At 34.9% G+C, this 19778-nt stretch overlaps 2 protein-coding genes across 4 annotated transcripts in view; both read left to right on the forward strand.

Annotated features, from left to right (window-relative positions):
• The window catches only part of LOC128238470 (intermembrane lipid transfer protein VPS13D-like), a 93068-nt gene extending 79633 nt beyond the window's left edge, over positions 1-13435 (forward strand). The window contains exons 68-80 of one of the 3 annotated variants that reach the window (XM_052954424.1): positions 3485-3634; positions 4145-4291; positions 4593-4729; positions 5099-5283; positions 5543-5616; positions 6248-6415; positions 6999-7199; positions 7739-7876; positions 8208-8323; positions 9976-10136; positions 10842-10948; positions 11429-11561; positions 12429-13435. In XM_052954424.1, coding sequence (XP_052810384.1) covers positions 3485-3634; positions 4145-4291; positions 4593-4729; positions 5099-5283; positions 5543-5616; positions 6248-6415; positions 6999-7199; positions 7739-7876; positions 8208-8323; positions 9976-10136; positions 10842-10948; positions 11429-11524 — 1680 coding nt within the window. In that variant the 3' untranslated portion in view covers positions 11525-11561; positions 12429-13435. Of the gene's footprint in view, positions 1-3484; positions 3635-4144; positions 4292-4592; positions 4730-5098; positions 5284-5542; positions 5617-6247; positions 6416-6998; positions 7200-7738; positions 7877-8207; positions 8324-9975; positions 10137-10841; positions 10949-11428 lie in introns of all 3 variants that reach the window. The other 2 variants (XM_052954423.1, XM_052954425.1) reach the window with 2 other exon arrangements.
• Positions 13436-14225: 790 nt separating this feature from the next.
• LOC128237923 (uncharacterized) lies at positions 14226-18251 on the forward strand. The gene is made up of 4 exons (XM_052953499.1): positions 14226-14236; positions 16379-16539; positions 17352-17455; positions 17942-18251. The coding sequence occupies exons 1-4, from the start codon at positions 14226-14228 to the stop codon at positions 17987-17989; spliced, it is 324 nt and encodes a 107-aa protein (XP_052809459.1). The 3' UTR covers positions 17990-18251.
• The last annotated feature ends 1527 nt before the right edge of the window (positions 18252-19778 follow it).

The following is a 19778-nucleotide window of genomic DNA, read 5'->3' on the forward strand; positions in this document are numbered from 1 at the left end:
ACAGACTACTGAATACTTGAGTCAAAACATGTGTATTAAACAGTTCAATATATGGCCGCGCGGGGCCAATGAGTAATAATAGCCCCGGCATATCGATAATGGACCTCGGGCTAAAGCCCTCGGGCCATTATCAACATGCCGGGGCTATTATCACTCATTGGCCCCGCGCGGCCATGTATTAATCTCTAAATTATTCATAATAAAAAAAAATTGGCACATTTTTGCTTGCGATGGAGGAAATTTTGAATATTAAACCAAACTTGGTGACCACTAACAAAAAACATAAATGCAATGGTGGATAATTGACCAGTCACCAGTTATCAATCGAACAATCATATGATCAAAAACCGGATTATATATTTTATCTGTATTCCCATTAAACAAAGCCTAGGTGGAACACTGACCCTGCAAAAAATTATGAAGGACACTCAGTCACTGTTTAATGGCTGCACCTTTAATGGACCTATCAGCAGTAATTTGAGAAATTAGGAACCATACAGTATGTATGCATAACTGATACTGCCTCCTTAAGTTGTAGGCACTGGAATGAGTGAACAAAGTTATTCTGACTGTACATACATGTACATGTGGGCTTTTATTCCATTCATACACTGTTATTATTATATTGTTTTTATTTCACATGTTTCTGTGTTGAAAAATGTTCTTTTATCTTCACTTCCTGTGAAATAAATGTGTGCTACATGTATTTTATTGCAATTTGCTTTTCCAGTCCCATTGTATAATAAGTCTTACAAAGAAACCTATAAAGTAGTTTCAAACAGCATTGACATCGACGATTTATTCCATTTCTTAAAAGTTGTGGACACAGTTTCTCGAAATATCTAAATTAATTCTGTAATAAATTTAAGTTCTTTTGTTTATTTCCTGACTAACTGAAGTAAAAATAGAAATATTGCCCTTGTTCTCGAGATGAGGCAAAGGTCTTGGCCAAAAAGACTAAACAGTACTGAACAATGACAAATGTACCTAGTTCTGTTTACCAAATACTGTATTTTATTTTAACAGGTAAAACTAAAAGTACATCAGTGTACTGAACATGCATTCAATCATGAAACAAACATACCTCTGTCTTCCGGTAACAGAAATAGTACAGTATGAATAGTACGATTATGTGAATTAAGCTCCCCTTAGTTGTTCAAAAAAATGTCACAACCAAAGTGGCAAGAACTTGTAGTCTAGCATGTCTAGAGTTCCTGACTCCCACAGTTCAAGTGCAAGAATCTCACAAGATTCAAAGTTCTGGTTAAAATGTCCATTCAACTCTACACTTCATTAACTGTTTAAATCTGAAATTTTCTATATCGATATCATATGAGTTATTCACAACAAACACGTTTTCTTACTCATTTATCCGTATGAAACTCAGTTAAACTAAGTGTAGAGTAGTTGTTGCCATTTTGGTAAATGTCACGAAAATTACGCAAAAGAAAATTTACCAGTAAGATAAAAACCATCATGTTTAGATATCGGCATATCGACAGACTACTGAATACTTGAGTCAAAACATGTGTATTAAACAGTTCAATATATGGCCGCGCGGGGCCAATGAGTGATAAAAGCCCCGGCATATCGATAATGGCCCTCGGGCCATTATCAACATGCCGGCGCTATTATCACTCATTGGCCCCGCGCTGCCATATATTAATCTCTAAATTATTCATAATTAAAAAAATGCCACATTTTTGCTTGCGATGGAAGAAATTTTGAATATTTAACCAAACTTGGTGACCACTAACAGAAAACATAAATTCAATGGTGGATAATTGACCAGTCACCAGTTATCAATCAAACAATCATATGATCAAAAACCGGATTATATATTTTATCAGTAAAAAAAAACACATGGATGCATTGGCTAAAGTGCCAGTAATTGCTTTGGCGATTGGTCAATAAACCTGGTTTGCTTTAACTAGATGCGATTGTGCTCAACGCTGAACTTACTTGAAAACAGTGTGCAGGGCTCGACATTAACGGTGGTCCGATGGTCCGGGACCACCAGATTCATGGTCCGGACCAGTAGAAACCAGTTCTGGCTAGTCCGACTGGACCAGTGAAATTTCCAAGAAGAAATAATTTAATCAGAAATGTTAAGCACGATCCCTGACTAAATCTGACAATATGTATAATCCAACAGATAAATGCAGTGCAAGCAGCGTTCGTTGTTTTTATTTACATTCCCTTGCGAATGCGTTACATCTGCGACCGGAAGTAAACAGCACAGAACAGTTTACGATAGCTGTGAAATCATCGGAATTAGGTCAATCTTTATTACGATGTAAAATTCCAATAACTTATTTTAGCAAATCATTTCGTCCATATTTATAGCATTGAATTTGGTTTTTAAGTATCTATCGTATGCATAGTAAATTAAAGCCATTTGCTAATATGATTGACAAATTTTAATGTACATTCAAGTCAGATATGTACTATATATCTTTTATTGCTGCCTGATAATCCAACGTATATTCTAGTCAATCCTCATACTATTGTTTCATTGTTGTAATGTTAACCAGTTAAAGTTTTATATTAAAATTAAAAGCTCACTATTATTTTCATCATGTGTGTATATAATAAACCTTCACAGGCAAAGAATTAAAATCATATCATCAAAAAGTATCAATTTCGTCAGGACTAGTGGATATTAGGTCAGGACCAGTAGAAAATATATCTACTAGTCCGAATGGACCAGTGGAATTAAAAGTTAACGTCGAGCCCTGGTGTGAGAATCGGTGCATATAGCAGTATGAGCTTCCAGTCTGTCTAAACATGTAGTAATCATTTTCTTTTATTAGACAAAGTCCAGATTTCTGGTGCATTCAATTTGTTACTGGTTCTCACATTTGGGTACATAGTACATTTTGTTGTAAAAGTTACTAACGATTGCACATGATGACTGCATTTGTGTTAAACCAATTGTAAGTTTGCCAATTTTCTAAATCAGTCAATAAAGCAAGTCAAAGTATTTTCCAAGCCTTGGCATTGTTGAAAACGTCAGCGTTGTGGCAATGTAAAAACTCCAAAAGATATTCAACTTGAGGATACATATTACAAGCATGAATTCAATAACTTTGATTAAAACGATTGTTGAGTCATGTCTCTTACAGTTTTAGTTTGGAATAAACAAGTCGGAAATCGACTTACTATAATGCTTCTAATAAAAATTATCATCTAGCATTTGTAATTAAAAAATAAAGTCTTAAGCAAGCCAGGAAAGCAATATATCAGTGCAGGGCTTGCTGCAGACCTTTGCTAATTACACCCACTGTTTGTGACTGTTTTCAGTTTGACCTGAATTTGAAGGGAAAGGGTGGTGTATCATTGGTCAACATAGTACAAATAACAACCACTGTTTGTAATTGTGTATTCTTGTTTTCAGTTTAACCTGAATTTGATGGGAAAAGGTGGTGTATCATTTGTCAACACATTACAACCACTATTTGTAACAGTTTATTCTTGTTTTCAGTTTGACCTGAATTTGAAGGGAGGGGTTGGAATATCATTGGTCAACACAGTGCCAGAGGAATTACTGTACATATCCTTGAAGAACATCACACTTAACTACAGAGAAGGCATGAAAGCTGTTACTTTTGAAGTAACTGTTGGAAATATTCAGGTAAGTGTTTTGATTATTTAAGAATTGGATGTTTCATGTATTGTTCAGAGTGTGACCATATAGATCATTAAAGAACATCACCCTTATCTACAGAGAAAACATGAAAGCTTGTAATTTTGAAGTGACTGTTGGAAAAAGGTATGATTTGTGGCCCATTTTTTAAATTTTATAAAACAAAATATACAAGTATATTATTGGTAAACACAGTGCCTGATGAGTTACCCCGTTTTAAGCATTTTAAGTTTTTGAAAAATTGAATAATCGTGGCTTTAATTCTTTCCTAATACATCAAATGAATTTCAAACAAAAGCATTAATGTTTTTATATCCCGTTGATTGACTTCTCTTTACATTATTTAAGGGCATACGAGTATGGCCCTTGTGTTTAATCTTATACTGTGAGTCTGTGTCATTGATCAACAATGAACTTGTAAATTACGTTACCTTTTAATATAAGAAAAAAAATAAACAAAAAAATAAAACCAAAATTTATTTTGTTCATATCTCACAGGCAGACAACCAGTTGTTGGGGGCAATGCACACTGCTATGTTATTTGTGACCCCAACATCAAAGAACGACACTGTTGATAATCACCACGCCCTCTGGATTTCCGCTCATAGGCTTCCAAACATGGGCTGGAATGCTGAAATTTACAAGGTATACATGTAAATGAAATGTCATGCTTACCAACTTGTATTGTGATTCGTGTAGTCGATTTTTATAAACAAAACAATTTGAAGTTCACATTGTATTTGTGTAGCCGTAGTGTTATTGTCGGACACATTTACTGAATCATAAAACTATTTATTAGTCAAATACTACTTTAGCCAAATGGGCCAGATAATGCTAACAAGTTATCTAAAAAATAAAATTACTAAATGCATGTGTTTGATCCATGTTTTTTTCAGTAGTCTAAAAACAATTGTTCAAAAATATAATCACAATGAATTCATTCCAGCACTTGCTGATAAAGATGAAGAAAATGTCACTCCAGCTGGATGAAGTGTTACTATGGAAACTGATCCAGTATGCGCGAATTGATCAGGGACGTCCAGACGCTGACAGTCTCAACCCGGTTGCAGATGACCTGAACATGTAAGATTAAGTGGAAAGTAACCTAAATACATAAGAATTAGTGAATGGTGACATGAACTTTTATAATTAGTGAAAGATGACCTGAACGTGTAAGATTTAATGGAAAGTAACCTAACCATATAAGATTAAGTTAAGGGTTTACATTCACATTTAAATTGTAGTGAAAGATGACCTGAACGTGTAAGAAAACGCAAATGGTGACCATAACATGCCACATTATTATTGATACCTGTGAAACTCAATAAGTAGCAAATATATTTAGGATATCTTTTTGCGAAAAGTGAGCCTTTATGCCTGTCTAACTGTGTGGACATCGATCCTGGCGTCATCCAAATTGATTGTTGTTATTACGTTTCATTAATATTTCAGGACCTTGTCAAATGCAGTCACACTAAAGACGAAGCGTTACTACTTTGGCATACTGAATGTGAAGGCTGCTAATGTCAGTCTCAGTGTTCTGAAACCAGCGGGAGGCTTATCAACAGAATTGTACAGCATTAAGAAAAGGATGGGCTTCACCCTCCTCAATTTTGAAGATGCAAATGTGCAATTGGGTAGGTTTGAACAGTACCTTAAGGAAATTAGCCCACAAATCTGCTAGCTCTCTCGTAGCTCCATTATCCATAATATTAGATATTGACACCTATTGACTACATACAATTTTGAAAAAGGTACCAAATGTATTTCTGCAAGGTGCACGGCACATAGTAGGTATTCGGAGTAAAGATATTCCTCAATCAGGGTGTCTCATAAGTTCATTGGACTGGTCACTAATTGAGTGGTACAAATATAAACATAACATGTATATTTCAGATGAGTTCAAAAGATTACATCAGTTTGACAGTAAAGAGTTCTTTCTGAGTGAGCTGAAGAAACACTACTCCGATGTAAGCATAAATCTACAAACAGTTCAGTAATTCATAGTACATTGAAAGACAAATGATTTCAAAAACAGGTATATTCAAGAGTCTACTTTTGATATTGTTTTGTTTCCATGTTGATTTTTTAATGCTGAGAACAACTGACCGAAAGAGACCTTTCAATGAATTTAGAGCATTTTTAACCAGGTTTTCAACGAAAACCGGGTTTTTAGTAAGTAGGATGTTAATTTGGACAGGGGACAGGTGGGCGAGCTGGCGTCAGACATAGTTTTCCGCATACTATCTTCAGTTAGCATTGATGGATAGTAATGAAACTTGATGTGTATGTAGCTTTAATTGAATCGCTAGCTTGGGATTGCTTTTTAAGGGGTTTGGGTCAAGGTCATTGTTACTTGTAATAAAAAGTTTTAGTTAGGATCGACATAATGTGTTGGATAATTGATATCCATCAATCCTAACTTAAGGTATTCAGGAACTGCAGGAAATGCCTGAAATATTATAGGCTCTCTTAACTTCCTTGGCAACCAAGCAGGATTCATTAAAGACATAACAGAAGGAGTTCCAGGCCTTTTACTTGTGATCAAAACCACTTGGGTCTCGTAAAGGAGTTGATTCTCACACTTAAGTCTTATTTCAGGAACTGCGAGCCAATGCTTTACAAATTCTTGGCTCTCTGGACTTCCTTGGTAATCCAGCAGGATTTATCCAGGATGTAAAGGAAGGTGTTGCAGGCCTTGTACATGATCAAAACCCTGTGGGTCTCGTAAAGGGAGTCATGCATGGCATCTCAAATACATCAGCAAAGGTAATGATATTTCAGCTGGTCTACTTCTTTTGGAAAATTGATATTTGTCATTTATTGAAACTTTGGTTGTAAGTACACATGTGAATGACAGCCATACACATACAATATAACTTCCATACATCTAAACTGTGAATGGAACCCGGAGCGCCTTTCTGTTTTTAGTATGGGTCATAAAAAAGCTTGAAAGACCAGCAGGCAGTAGACAACGTATGACTGAATATTCAATTTCGAAATCAGTGATTACCAAACATATATGTATACCAAAAAAAATCAAGCATATTTGATAAATGAAGAAAACTTACATGCAATTGTTTGAGAACAAGTAAGGAACAACTTCATTAAACTAGCAGGATCAAGCTAAGCTTAAATTTTTGTTTTGATAGGTATAAATGATTACTGATTGCTTGTCCTTTATTTTTTTTAAAGATAATCATGATAAACTATACGTTTTGGTTCATTTAATCAGATTAAGCAAGTAATTTGGCTCCACATGAAATATGCCACTGAAATTCCTTTGCTTCTTTGGGGCTAGATTCTTATGATATCACGCTTGATACTGGATCATTCCCATTTATTTTTACAGATGGCAGGGGTAGCCTCTGAAGCCCTAAGCAACATTCACACGGACAGCGACCACAACCAGAAACGCCAAGTGATTCGAGCGGGGGCCAAATCAAGTGGGGGCCAGTTTAAAGCCGGATGGAAGGGCTTCGCTCATGGAATGGTTGGGGCGTTTAAAGGAATAGCAAAACCTGTGGAAGGCCTCAGGAAAGGAGGTATTGAGGTGAGAAGATATATATTTCAATGAATGGTGGCAAATTTAAGGCTGGATTTCCCGAAGGGCCTCGCTCATTGAATGATTTGGTTATATAAAGGAATAAATATGCATAAAACTACAGAAACAAACTCAGTAGCAAAACGTGTAAACATAATCCTGGTTTAATGAAGCCCAGAGAGCTTTGGAAAATGTCCTCGATGTGAGAATTGTGGTCGAAATTAAGTTTAGTATGTTGATATGCACCTGAATATCAAAAGGTTTATGGATTGATTTATGGATATGACATTTAAATGATTCATTAGCTATCACTTAAATGACACTATTTTGAATCTTGCTAACTGAACGTCAACAAAAATAGTTTTTGAATTGATTACATTAAAAATTTGCTTTACTCTTTAACTTTGCATGACTGGACTTGAGCCTATTCACTTATTTTGTCTTAGGCATCTTGTGTAATCTCGTTAATTTTATAATGATCACTAAACCATAAGCAGGTGTTCTGGATATCATGCATGCAAGTTTTACTTTTACTATCCATAATACAGGGTTTTGGCGCTGGCCTTTATCAAGGAGTGACTGGGCTTGTCACTAAGCCATTAGCAGGGGTTCTGGACCTTGCAACTGGAATGTCCAATGCTGTAAAAGACGTAAGCAAAGGGAGCAGCCATAAGACACCTGATCAGGTGAGAGGTTAAATACAAAATATTGAGAAAATGAAGATAGTTTAAATAGGGCTATGGTGTTTACCAGTGTTCAGCCATTTTCTGTTTAAAATCAAATAAAGAATCTACACATTGTCACCTTAATGCAAGAATTTAAAAACTGCTTCCTTTCTTTATGTATTTATTGAGTTATTGTGCTAGGATGATTGTACATTATAGTATACAGGATATTCAATGAGTGTTCACGGACAAACCTTGATAGATTATAACTGAATAGAACAATATTGATTTCATACAAGCCTTTCTGAATTACTGGATATTTCAATCAGTTTTCAAAATCCGTATTCCATAGGTACGTCAACCTCGCTGCTGCCATGGACCAGGCGGTCTACTTCTACCATTTTCTAAAAACATGGCCAAGTCTCAGCAACTCCTGTACAGTATCAACGAGTCAAACTATCAAGAAAGGTAAGTCAGAATATTTTAAACTTATTTATTTTATATTATATGATTCTATATTAACACTTTCGCTTTTGAAGAAACTGGTAATGGTGTCCTGTTGAAAGGCCAAGAAAGCATTCACGACCTCTTAAAATGAGCTGGACACCGAGGGTCCGTTCCATTAATTATTTAAAAGATCTAAGTCGTAAAAGTAAATATCATGCTTACATGATTCTTTTTTCTCTCGTTCTCTCTTTCTCTCTCTCTCTATCTCTGTATAATGCCAACTCCTCTTTCGAGTGTTACTTACATGAACGGTGCGGTGCACGCCGGTTTGATAGTTAAAAAATAAAACACTGATGAAGCAAATCGACATCAGAAAAGTGAGCATTGGGGTATAAAAATAAAACTCAATTAAGTATCATGATAAAAGTTATTGGTGAACTGGTAAAAAGAAACAAAAAACATTGCTCGCTTATCTTATGCTTAATGGCTGCCAAAGCCATCTTTAATGCGTCAGGGTAGGGGATAGTGACAATATGATTTGGCAAACTGTTCCAAAGTACAACGGAGTGAGGATAGAATGAAAATTTGTGAAAGTCAGTATTTAGTAGAGTTTGAATTTAACATAGTGGGTGCATTATACTGGTTAATCTCATTAGTGTTTGAATATAGGATGGCAGAGTAATAGCAATATGATGATGGTATATGTTAACATTACAAGTCGTGAAACAAGTCTACGTTGTTCGAATAAGCGCCAGCCCAGACTTTCCTGCATGTTTGTAACACTGGAGAGAGGAGAGATGTCATGTCAACGAATAGCCCGACGTTGAACAATTTCAATTTTATTTGTTTTTGATTTTGTGTTTGGTTGCCAAATTGTGCTTGCATATTCTAACTGTGGACGGACAAGGATTTTGTAAGCTAAAGTTCTGACACTTTCTGTGTTTGTGTTTTCTATTTCTTTTTATGAGGTTGAGAGTGTTATTTCCATTGGTGGTAATTCTTGAAATATGAGTGTTCCAGCTGAGATCTGCTGATATATCAACACCAAGATACTTAGCTCTTGAAATTGACTCTAGGATCTGGCAATGGCGTATATACGGATTTCTGATAATATGCTTATTCCTTGTTGTGTGCAGAACTTGGCACTTAAAAGCCACTAGAGAGTATTTTAGATAAATGTAGTATTAGAGGTATGCAGTTTCTTGAAACTGCTAGAATAAATTTGAGTCAAATATGTTTACGTTTGATCCCTTGTGACCATATGTTATTTTGTTATCCTTTCAAAGATTATTGTGTTCAGAAAAAAATGAAAATGACCTAAATTATATTAAAACAAAAATGGGCATGTTCTTTCAGTTAAAATGAAGAGCTAATAAGAAAATTGAAGTAAGGTTATGTGTATCAAACACTTCTGACCATTTTTTAAAAAAGTTTATATTAATCAGCAAAACAGATACAAATATTATATGAGGCAAAGTCGTCTGATGTGAATATGAACTTAAATATATCCATCTAGTCGATAATATGGGACCATATTCTCTTAAGCCGAGGGGACAAACTGTTTGTGAGGATAACTATTGTCCACGCATTTTTTTTGAGTATACGATATGTGATTTTACCTCGGCAAAGTCACATGATGTTTAAGGATATAAACTGTTGTATTTCCATCCCAGGTTAATAGTATGGGACCAGGTTCGCTCCAGCTCCGGCAGTGAGGACCAACTGTTTGTGATGATAACGAGTCATCAAGTGATCTTTATGCGGGAACGCAAGGACTCTATTATCTTACAGCTGAAACACAGGGACTACTCAAAGGCTGCGCATATCGAAACAGGTTGCTTTTATTTTCTTAACTTAATTTATTAATTTAAGGTTATCTGTTTTTATTAAAAACAAGTCCATGTTTTTTCATAGCCTTAGTGTCATTGTCGGCATTGTTGATCGTTGTGCAAAACTTTTTACCTTGGATATAACATTTAAAACATTTTACATAATTTGCTCCGCGACGTAGTTGTTTTTACAAATTGTTAGGAATTCTATCCTATCCCTATGTTTAAAAAATAAATCTAAATTCATCAGTATGAACATTTCTTATACAAAATGAACAATGAATTTTATTTATTAAATTGCTCGTCTATTTTTCGAAGAAAAAAAGAATGCCTTGATGTCATCGGCATCATAGTGCAAAATCTTTGTCCATGACTTTCTAATTATTCAAGCTATTCAAATGGAAGTTAGAAAGTTGTTTCCAGAGATGAAACACACTTTTAAATGGACAGCAAGACTTATAATCCTGACATTAGTACATGTGGAGCTATAAGTCTTGATCGAATGAGCATTGACGTTCTTTCCTGTTTGATCCTTTTTCATTGAATATTATCCAGTGTTTTAATGCCAGACACATCTTATCTTCTTGCTTACTGATTGGCCAACCTTACGATAGTGCTCAATTGGTAAAAAAGTATTACTATTTAACTGCCCACGACAAACGTGTTTACAACAGCTTCGTGAATATTCACTTTTAATATTTTTCTTACAGCAGAAGGTTGTTACTATGTGAGTCTATTTCGTGTAGAAGAGAGAGACCCATATTCCAGTAACAAGACGCCTCGGGTCCGATGTGATTGCTGGTCCACTGCACAGAAGGTAATTCTCTTGCACAATCCTTATTCATAAATAAATCCCATCGAACCTATGAGGCTAAATAGCAAAAGACACAGTACATGTTTGTATTGACCTTAAAGCCGTTTGATCAATATAAGCGAACAAAGGCTGTAACGAAGATCACTATTCAAGGAGAGTTTAAAAGCTTCCAAACATCTAAATGCGTGAGTCTGATACTGTGGGTCGGGGTCATGAAAGCTATGAATAAGGCTATGAATTGCGTAAGATTTTCTTTTATTACAACAAAAACCCAATTTGTAACAAAATATAATGAAATAAAGAAATGTCTCTGATTCGATACGTCTATAAAACATATTTACTGTTTCAGAATAGTTACTTTAAACTTTTTGATTGATCTGAAATTAATCATTGTATGATGAAATATCCGTTTGAATACGTTAATATGCACAAGAAAAGAGATTTTAGTAACCTTTTCTAGTATCTATAAACTTTATATTCCAGGTTGCGCAGCAGATCAACTACGCCAAAAGTTTGTCAGAGGAACAGAAAATGTTTGTACCTCCGTTGCCAGATATTGACGACCAGTATTATGTATGAAATGGAGAATACTGTGAAGGGTTTAAGATAGAATTTGGTGAATAGGGAATATCTTCAACAATGAGATATTTGAATATTGTAAAATGTATCAGATCAGATAGGTGAAATATATGAGATGGGAATATTGTAAAAACAATGTATATGATAGGCAATGCTGTGAAATGTATCAGATATTGAATGTTGTGAAATGTATGAATTTTGTTAAGTTGAGATGTGACTTATTTTGGACTTTGGCTGAATCAACCAATCTGTAAATGTAGTTATAATAACAGTGTTTTTTTTGTTTGTAAAAAAAGTTTTTGGAAGAATCATAACAAAATAAGATTGAGCAGTACTTTAAAAAATATGTGGATCATCAAGCTGTATGCACATGTACTTCTGTCATTGAAGTACATGTATTGTTTCTTTTTTGAGTCCCATGTTTAATGTCAATTCCGATGAATATACGTTGAACTGAGGTTAGAAATCTTTGTTTTACTTTCTCTGATGATTTGCCTACCATTATATATGTATGTGTGAACAAATATTTAGTTCTTTTTTTTATAAAAGGGATATTTTGATTCCAAAAAATGGATAATAAATTGACTGATACAAACTATTTAATTATGGAATGGATGGTTATCCTAGCAACCGCGGGCTAGATACGTTTCAACGGTTACCTGGCTACAATTTAAAAGCAATACTACTTATTTTTGGTATTTTATGTGGTTTTATGTCAGCCATGTCACCAGGTTATCGTTGAAGATAATGAAAGTTTTTCATTGAAGACATTTCCCCATCTTTGTGACTGAGCACTCGTATCGTTTGACAAACATCACAAATCTTCCGAATTGTACTTTGTTTGGTTTCAGACGATAAGATTACAAAAACCGTGTATGTACTATTCTAATTTATGTTTATTCAGGGGTGCGTAATGCTCATACGGGTACCCACCTGTAAATGACGAACAGGTACCCGGGTCCAAAGGCTATTCCTGTCCATGCCCTTTACCTAACTTTAATGCTTAAATGACATCTGGTAAGTTTCGGTACTTCTTACTTGCATGATTTTAAGTACCACATAATGAAAACCTGTATTAATTTGTTGCAACATGTATTTAAAAAGATTGTTTGTATTAATTGGGGTTGTTTCATGTACATCTTATTAAATTGTATGTTTGATATTTTATGTGAGTAAATTGTTATGCTTACGTAAATGTTAGAAATCCATATTCGTATAACATAAAGTGAGCATGCACTTGTGTACATATACACATGATTGTATCAGGACACAACTTGTGGATATTTGTGATAATGAGTTGTGTTTTGCCTATGAGAAAAAAGTTGATTAAAGTAGTTGTGTTTTGCCTATGAGAAAGGCCTATTCACGTTTGGTGAAAGTAGAAGGTCCTTGTGTGTCTAAATACACACACTATAAGCTGTATATTGATTGGAAGCTTTACATTGTATTTTCTAGTCACTTAAGTTTGCTCATCATCTAAATTATATTGGATCTTACATTGGAACAAAGAATAAAAATCATCTATGTAAGCGCTGAAGAAAACAGAAACCATAGATAACTCCTACATGGCATTTAACACATAACTCGGAGTGTAGGTACCAGAATGTTTATTTCGTTCATGTAACCATGCTCAAGAAAACAAACCATAGTTATATCCTACATGGCATTTAACACATAACTGTTAGGTACTGTAATGTTTATTCCATTCATGAACCCATGAATATAGGTGAAGATTGTAATATTTAGTGTGAAATATTATACTGTGTAAATAATTGCTGTGTTTGTATTGTATGATGATCTTGTGATGTAAACACTTTGTTTCTGTAGAATGGACAGCTGTTACTGTTACTCTGTTATTTTGAATGATGTTACCAATACAATCTAATACAATAAACACCACTGAAGTATGAACTTGTTCGTTAGCTTTTCTGTTTATCACATAATACGGGTTAATGTCACAGCCTTTCAGTCCTCAGCGGCATGCAAAAACTCGAAACTTTAAAATTACTCGAAATTAACATAGTTCAGTGATTTTTTTTGGAATTATTTTTACCGCCTGTGCCTTGCAAATTGGGAAAAACATTACATAGGGAAAAATACAAAACCAAGCCAAAACAGCTAATATAATGGCAAAGATACATGTTTTAACTTCTTTATGCATACATTATGCTGTAAGTAATTGCACCAAAAAATCACTGTAGTTGATTACATTTAAAATGATATGTAACAAGGCTTGACAAGAGCTATTACATAAAATCTCACATATTGCGTATGAGAACAACATTGAATGGAATTTGTTTCATATTTTTAATGTAATAGGAAAGAAGAGAATCGTCTTTACGAAGATCGAATCATCAATCATAATATTTTAAACGACTTTTGGTATAAAAATTGTCTTGTTGCGATTATATCAAGGGGAAAGACCAAAAACTGTTCATTGTGTTGGGTTTTCACATTGTGTTTTTATTCATAGTGCAATACATTTAAGCTGTAATATCTCCATCTAGTCCATAGTAGCGGAACATGTTCGCTTAAGCCGAGAGGACAAACTGTTTGTCATGAATGGCCAGGCGATCTTCGTGAGGACTCGATATGTAAAATAACCTCGGCTCAGTTATCCGGTTAGCGCACTCGCCTTTCACCTAGACGACCCGGGTTCGAACCAGGGGCTGGATGAATGTGAGTTTGGTTTGCGGTCACCATGCCGGACAAGTGGGTTTCCTTCGGGTACTCCGGTTTCCCCCACAACACACGACCACACTCTCGCGTAACATCGTGCCAACCAAGCATTTTTCATATAATTTTGCAATGATCCCTTTCACAATCGTTGTAAAATAAAAAGGTGTATACTAAATTTACCTCGGCAAAGTCGCATGATTTTAGTGATATAAATTGTTTTACTTATAATACCATAAAGTAGACAGTTACTGCGCTCAGTTGGTGCTTTCAGCTCTACATTCATACAAGTTTGCGAGCAGTGTTTTCTTATCATGACAATTACAATATACATAAATTGTATTTATGTTCCGAGACTAACACACTTAGGTTAAATTATAATCCAGGACAGATACACCAGTTCTAGCGAACTGTCAATTTACTAGATATTGCTTCGGATATCAACTTGAGATAGGAAATAAATCATGTATCTAATGCGATAATCATTTCCAACCTACTCCAACTGTACCAATGTTTTGTTTATTTATAATTAACGCATGATTTTTAGTTCTACTCGCCAAAGGCCAGAGGAGCTTATGCGATGGTAATGTGTACGTAGTATGTGCGTCCGTGCGTCTCGAAAACCAGCCAGATCCACCCATGCATGCCGAGATTATGGGCCTTGAAAGTATAAAAATGCTATTTTTAGCTAAGTCTTTGTTTAGTCTACATGAAAAGTCAAGTCTAGGATTAAAGGATGACAACTTGCTTTATGGTTGTTCAGTTGGTTTTGTGTCTTACTCTACCTTGTTCTTTTTGAGAGGTCAAAGGCCATTTTGAAGTGTCTGTCGTTCGCGCATCCATCTAAACACAATTGCTTGATAATGTTTGTCCAAATTATGGGGTCTTTACTGGCCACGTCCCCGGGTTCACAGGTTTGGTAAACATAAATTGGGAAATGTTTGAAAATCTGTTTGTGTGTTCGCGCATCCATCTAAACACAATTGCTTATGAATGTTTGTTCAAACAATGACCCTGTGGTCATTACTGGTCATCCCCGGGGTTCACAGGTTTGGTATAGTTAAATTGGGAATGTTTGAAAATCGGTTTGTCTGAAACAGCAATGCAGACTATTGCTACTTTGAAAAAGGCATAATCAAACGGTCCGCTACCATGGTTGTTCAAATTATGCCCCCTGGGTCAAAACTGGCACTGCCCCGGGGGTTCACAAGTTTCCTACATACTTTTTAAAAAAATATTTTCAAAATCTTCTTTTTTCAAACAACAAGGCTCATACCTTTGATATTTGTTGTGGAGCATCATATAATGACCGTCTAGCAAAACAGTTGAAATTGTGCCCTTAGGGCAAAAAGCTGGCCCCACCCCTTTTGACCTAAATTTTTATTTTTAAAGCTACAGCAATGAAATTAGCAAATGGGCATCAATGTTGTCCTCGGCTGATCTTGACTTTGATCTTTTGACCAACTTTTTTATTTTTAAAGGCAAAGAAATGAAGATTTGACCGTACAGTTTTGAAAGCATTTTTTTCCTTAGATGACCTTTACTTGGCACATATTAAAATACTTCATGCAACTCATCTGCTTACACACTTTCCCTCCTCAGATGTTGAACGTGCAACGTTTTCAGCTTACCCAGCCACCAAACGTGAACTATATGTTTTTTGCCTATTACCAATACATACATGGTCTGGATTTAAAATGACTACAAAAGCCATGCCAGTAAGAGCATAGGCCTTCATGGGCCTCTTGTTTGAATTTCTGATACAATGTTAAACGCGCTTACATTATTTCATTCTATTGAACTTCTTTCAAACTACCATACAGCACTACGTTACCATTGATACAATGCAAAATACAGGGACAAGCCCAGAATTGAAGAATTCAAATATAATTGAAGTTATATGTGTATCAAACAATTCTGACCCGTTGTTTACAAGTTGATTTTAATCATTAAAACAGGTACATGTATTATATCATGCAAATGCGGCTGATATGAATATAAATTGTAATATCTCCATCCAGTCTATGATATGTGACCATATTCGCTTAAGCCGAGGGGACAAACTGTTTATGATGATAACGAATGACCAGGCTGTTTTCTTGAGTATACAATATGTGATTTTACCTTGGCAAAGTCACATGTTGTTTAAGGATATAAACTGTCGTATTTCTATCCCAGGTTAATAGTATGGGACCAGGTTCGCTCCAGCTCCGGCAGTGAGGATCAGCTGTTTGTGATGATAACGAGTCATCACGTGATCTTTATGCGGGAACGCAAGGACTCTATTATCTTACAGCTGAAACACAGGGACTACTCAAAGGCTGCACACAACGAATCAGGTTGCTTTTATTTTCTTAACTTAATTTATTAATTTTAGGTCATCTGTTTTTGATGAACTAAAGTACATGTATTTTTATAGCCTTAGTGTCATTGTTAGTCTTATTGATCGTTGTGCAACGTCTAAATCCTTAGCCGTAACTCATGAAACATTTCAAACAAATATAAAGGTTGGTACATATATTGCCATACACAATATGCACAAGTATTGCAATGTGCATGACTCTTTTACATTATTAAGTAATGCCCCCTGTTACAGAACAAGATAAAAAAGAAAAGTTGGCATTTACTCCGCGACGTAGTTGTTTTTACAAATTGTTAGGAATTCTATCCTCTCTCTGTATTTAGAAGATAAATCTAAATTCATGAATATGAACATTTTTTATACAAAATAAACAAAGAGTTTTTATTATTAAATCGCCCGTCTTTTTTTCGAAGAAAAAAAATGCATCGGCATCATAGTGCAAAGTCTTTGGCCATGACTCCCTTATTATTCCAGCTATTCAAATGGAAGTTAGAAAACATGTTTTCCAGATGAAACACACTTGTAAATGGACAGCAAGACTTATAATTCTGACATTAGTAAATGTGGAGCTATAAGCCTTGATCGAATGAGCATTGACGTTCTATCCTATTTGCCCCTTTTTCATTGAATATTATCCAGTGTTTTAATGTCAGACACATCTTCTTGCTTACTGATCGGCCAACCATGCGATAGTGCTAAATTGTTTAAAAAGTATTACTATTTAACTGCCAACGACAAACATGTCTACAACAACTACATGAATATTAACTTTTCATATATTTCTTACAGACGGGCGTTGCTATGTGAATCTATTTCGTGTAGAAGAGAGAGAACCATATTGCAGTAACAAGACGCCTCAGGTCCGATGTGATTGCCGGTCCATTGCGCAGAAGGTAATTCTCTTGCACAATCCTTATTCATAAAGAAATCCCATCGAACCTATGAGGCTAAATAGCAAAAGACACAGTACATGTGTGTATTGACCTTAAAGCCGTTTGATCAAGATAACCGAACAAAGGCTGTAGCGAAGATCACTATTCAAGGACAGTTTAAAAGCTTCCAAACATCTAAATGCGTTAGTCTGTTACTGTGGGTCGGGGTCATAAAGGCTATGAATAAGGCTATGAATTGCGTAAGATTTTCTTTTTTTACAACAAAAACCCAATTTGTAACAAAATATAATGAAATAAAGAAATGTCTCTGTTTCGATACGTTTATAAAACATATTTACTGTTTCAGAGTAGTTTAAAGTTTTTTATTGATCTGAAATTGATCATGTAAATCATTGTATGATGAAATATCCGTTTGAATACGTTTATATGTACAAGAAAAGAGATTTTATTAACCTATTTCTAGTATCTATAAACTTTGTATTCTAGGTAGCGCAGCAGATCAACTACGCCAAAAGTTTGTCAGAGGAACATTGAACCAGTATTATGTGTGAAATGGAGAATACTGTGAAGGGTTTAAGATAGAATTTAGTAAATAGGGAATATCTTCAACAATGTGATATTTGAATATTGTAAAATGTATCAGATCAGATAGGTGAAATATATGAGACGGGAATACTGTTAAAACAGTGTATATGATAGGCAATGTTGTGAAATGTATCAGATCAGATAGGTGAAATATATGAGACGGGAATACTGTAAAAACAATGCATATGATAGGCAATGTTGTGAAATGTATCAGATATTGAATGTTGTGAAATGTAGGATATATGAATTTGTTAAAGTTATGAGATGTGACCTATTTTGGACTTTGGCTGAATCAACCAATCTGTAAATGTAGTTATGATAACAGTGTTATTCCTCGTTTGTAAAAAAAGTGTTGCGTTTTAGGAAGAATCAAAACAATATAAGATTGAGCAGTACTTTAAAAAGTATGTGGATCATCAAGCCGTATGCACATGTACTTCTGTCATTGAAGTACATGCATTGTTTCCTTTTTGAGTTTCATGTTTAATGTCAATTCCGATGAATACACGTCGAACTGAGTTTAGAAATCTTTGTTTTACTTTCTCTAATGATTTGCCTACCATTATATATGTATGTGTGAACAATTATTTAGTTCTTTTTATAAAAGGGATATTTTGATTCCAAAATATGGATAATAAATTGACTGATACAAACTATTTAATTATGGAATGGATGGCTATCCTAGCAACCGCGGGCTAGATACGTTTTAACGGTTACCTGGCTACAAGTTAAAATCGCTACTACTTATCTTTTGTATTTTTATGTGGTTTTATGTCAGTCATGTCAACAGGTAATCGTTGAAGGTAATGAAAGTTTTTCATAGAAGAAATCTCCCCATCTTTGTGACTGAGCACTCTTATCGTTTGACAAACAACACAAATCTTCCAAATTGTTCTTTGTTTGGTTTCAGACGATAATATTACAAAAACCGTGTATGTTCTATTCTATTTTATGTTTATTCAGGGGCGCATAATGTTCATACGGGTAACCACCTGTAAATGACGAACAGGTACCTGGGTCCAAAAGCTATTCCTGTCCATGCCCTTTACCTAACTTTAATGCTTAAATGACATCTGGTAACTTTCGTTACTCCTTGCTTGCATGCACGTTTTAAGTACCACATAATGAAAACCTGTATAAATGTTTTGCAACATGTATTTAAAAAGATTGTTTGTATTAATTGGGGTTGTTTCATGTACATCGTATTAAATTGTATGTTTTAAATGTTATTTGAGTATATTGTCATGCTTTAGTAAATATTAGAAATCCATAGTCGTATTACATAAAGTGAACATGCATTTATGCACATGATTGCATCATTGCCACAACTTGTGGACATTTGTGATAATGAGTTGTGTTTTGCCAATGAGAATAGCCTGTTCATATTTGATGGAAGTAGAAGGTCCTTGTGTGTCTAAATTCACACTATTAGCTGTATATTGATTGGAAGTTTTACATTGTATTTTCTAGTCACTTTAGTTTGCTTATCATCTTAAATATGTTGCCGTCTTACATTGTAACAAAAAATAATTATCATCTATGTAAGCCCTCAAGGAAACAGAAACCATAGTTATTTCCTGCATGGCATTAAACACATAACTAGGAGTGTAGTTACTGTATTGTTCATTTCGTTCATGTAACCATGCTCAGGAAAGCAAACCATAGTTATCTCCTGCATGGCATTTAACACATAACTCTAGAGTGTAGGTACTGAAATGTTTATTCCATTCATGTAACC

The sequence above is a fragment of the Mya arenaria genome, chromosome 6 (genome assembly GCF_026914265.1).
Source record: "Mya arenaria isolate MELC-2E11 chromosome 6, ASM2691426v1".
Lineage (NCBI taxonomy): Eukaryota > Metazoa > Mollusca > Bivalvia > Myida > Myidae > Mya > Mya arenaria.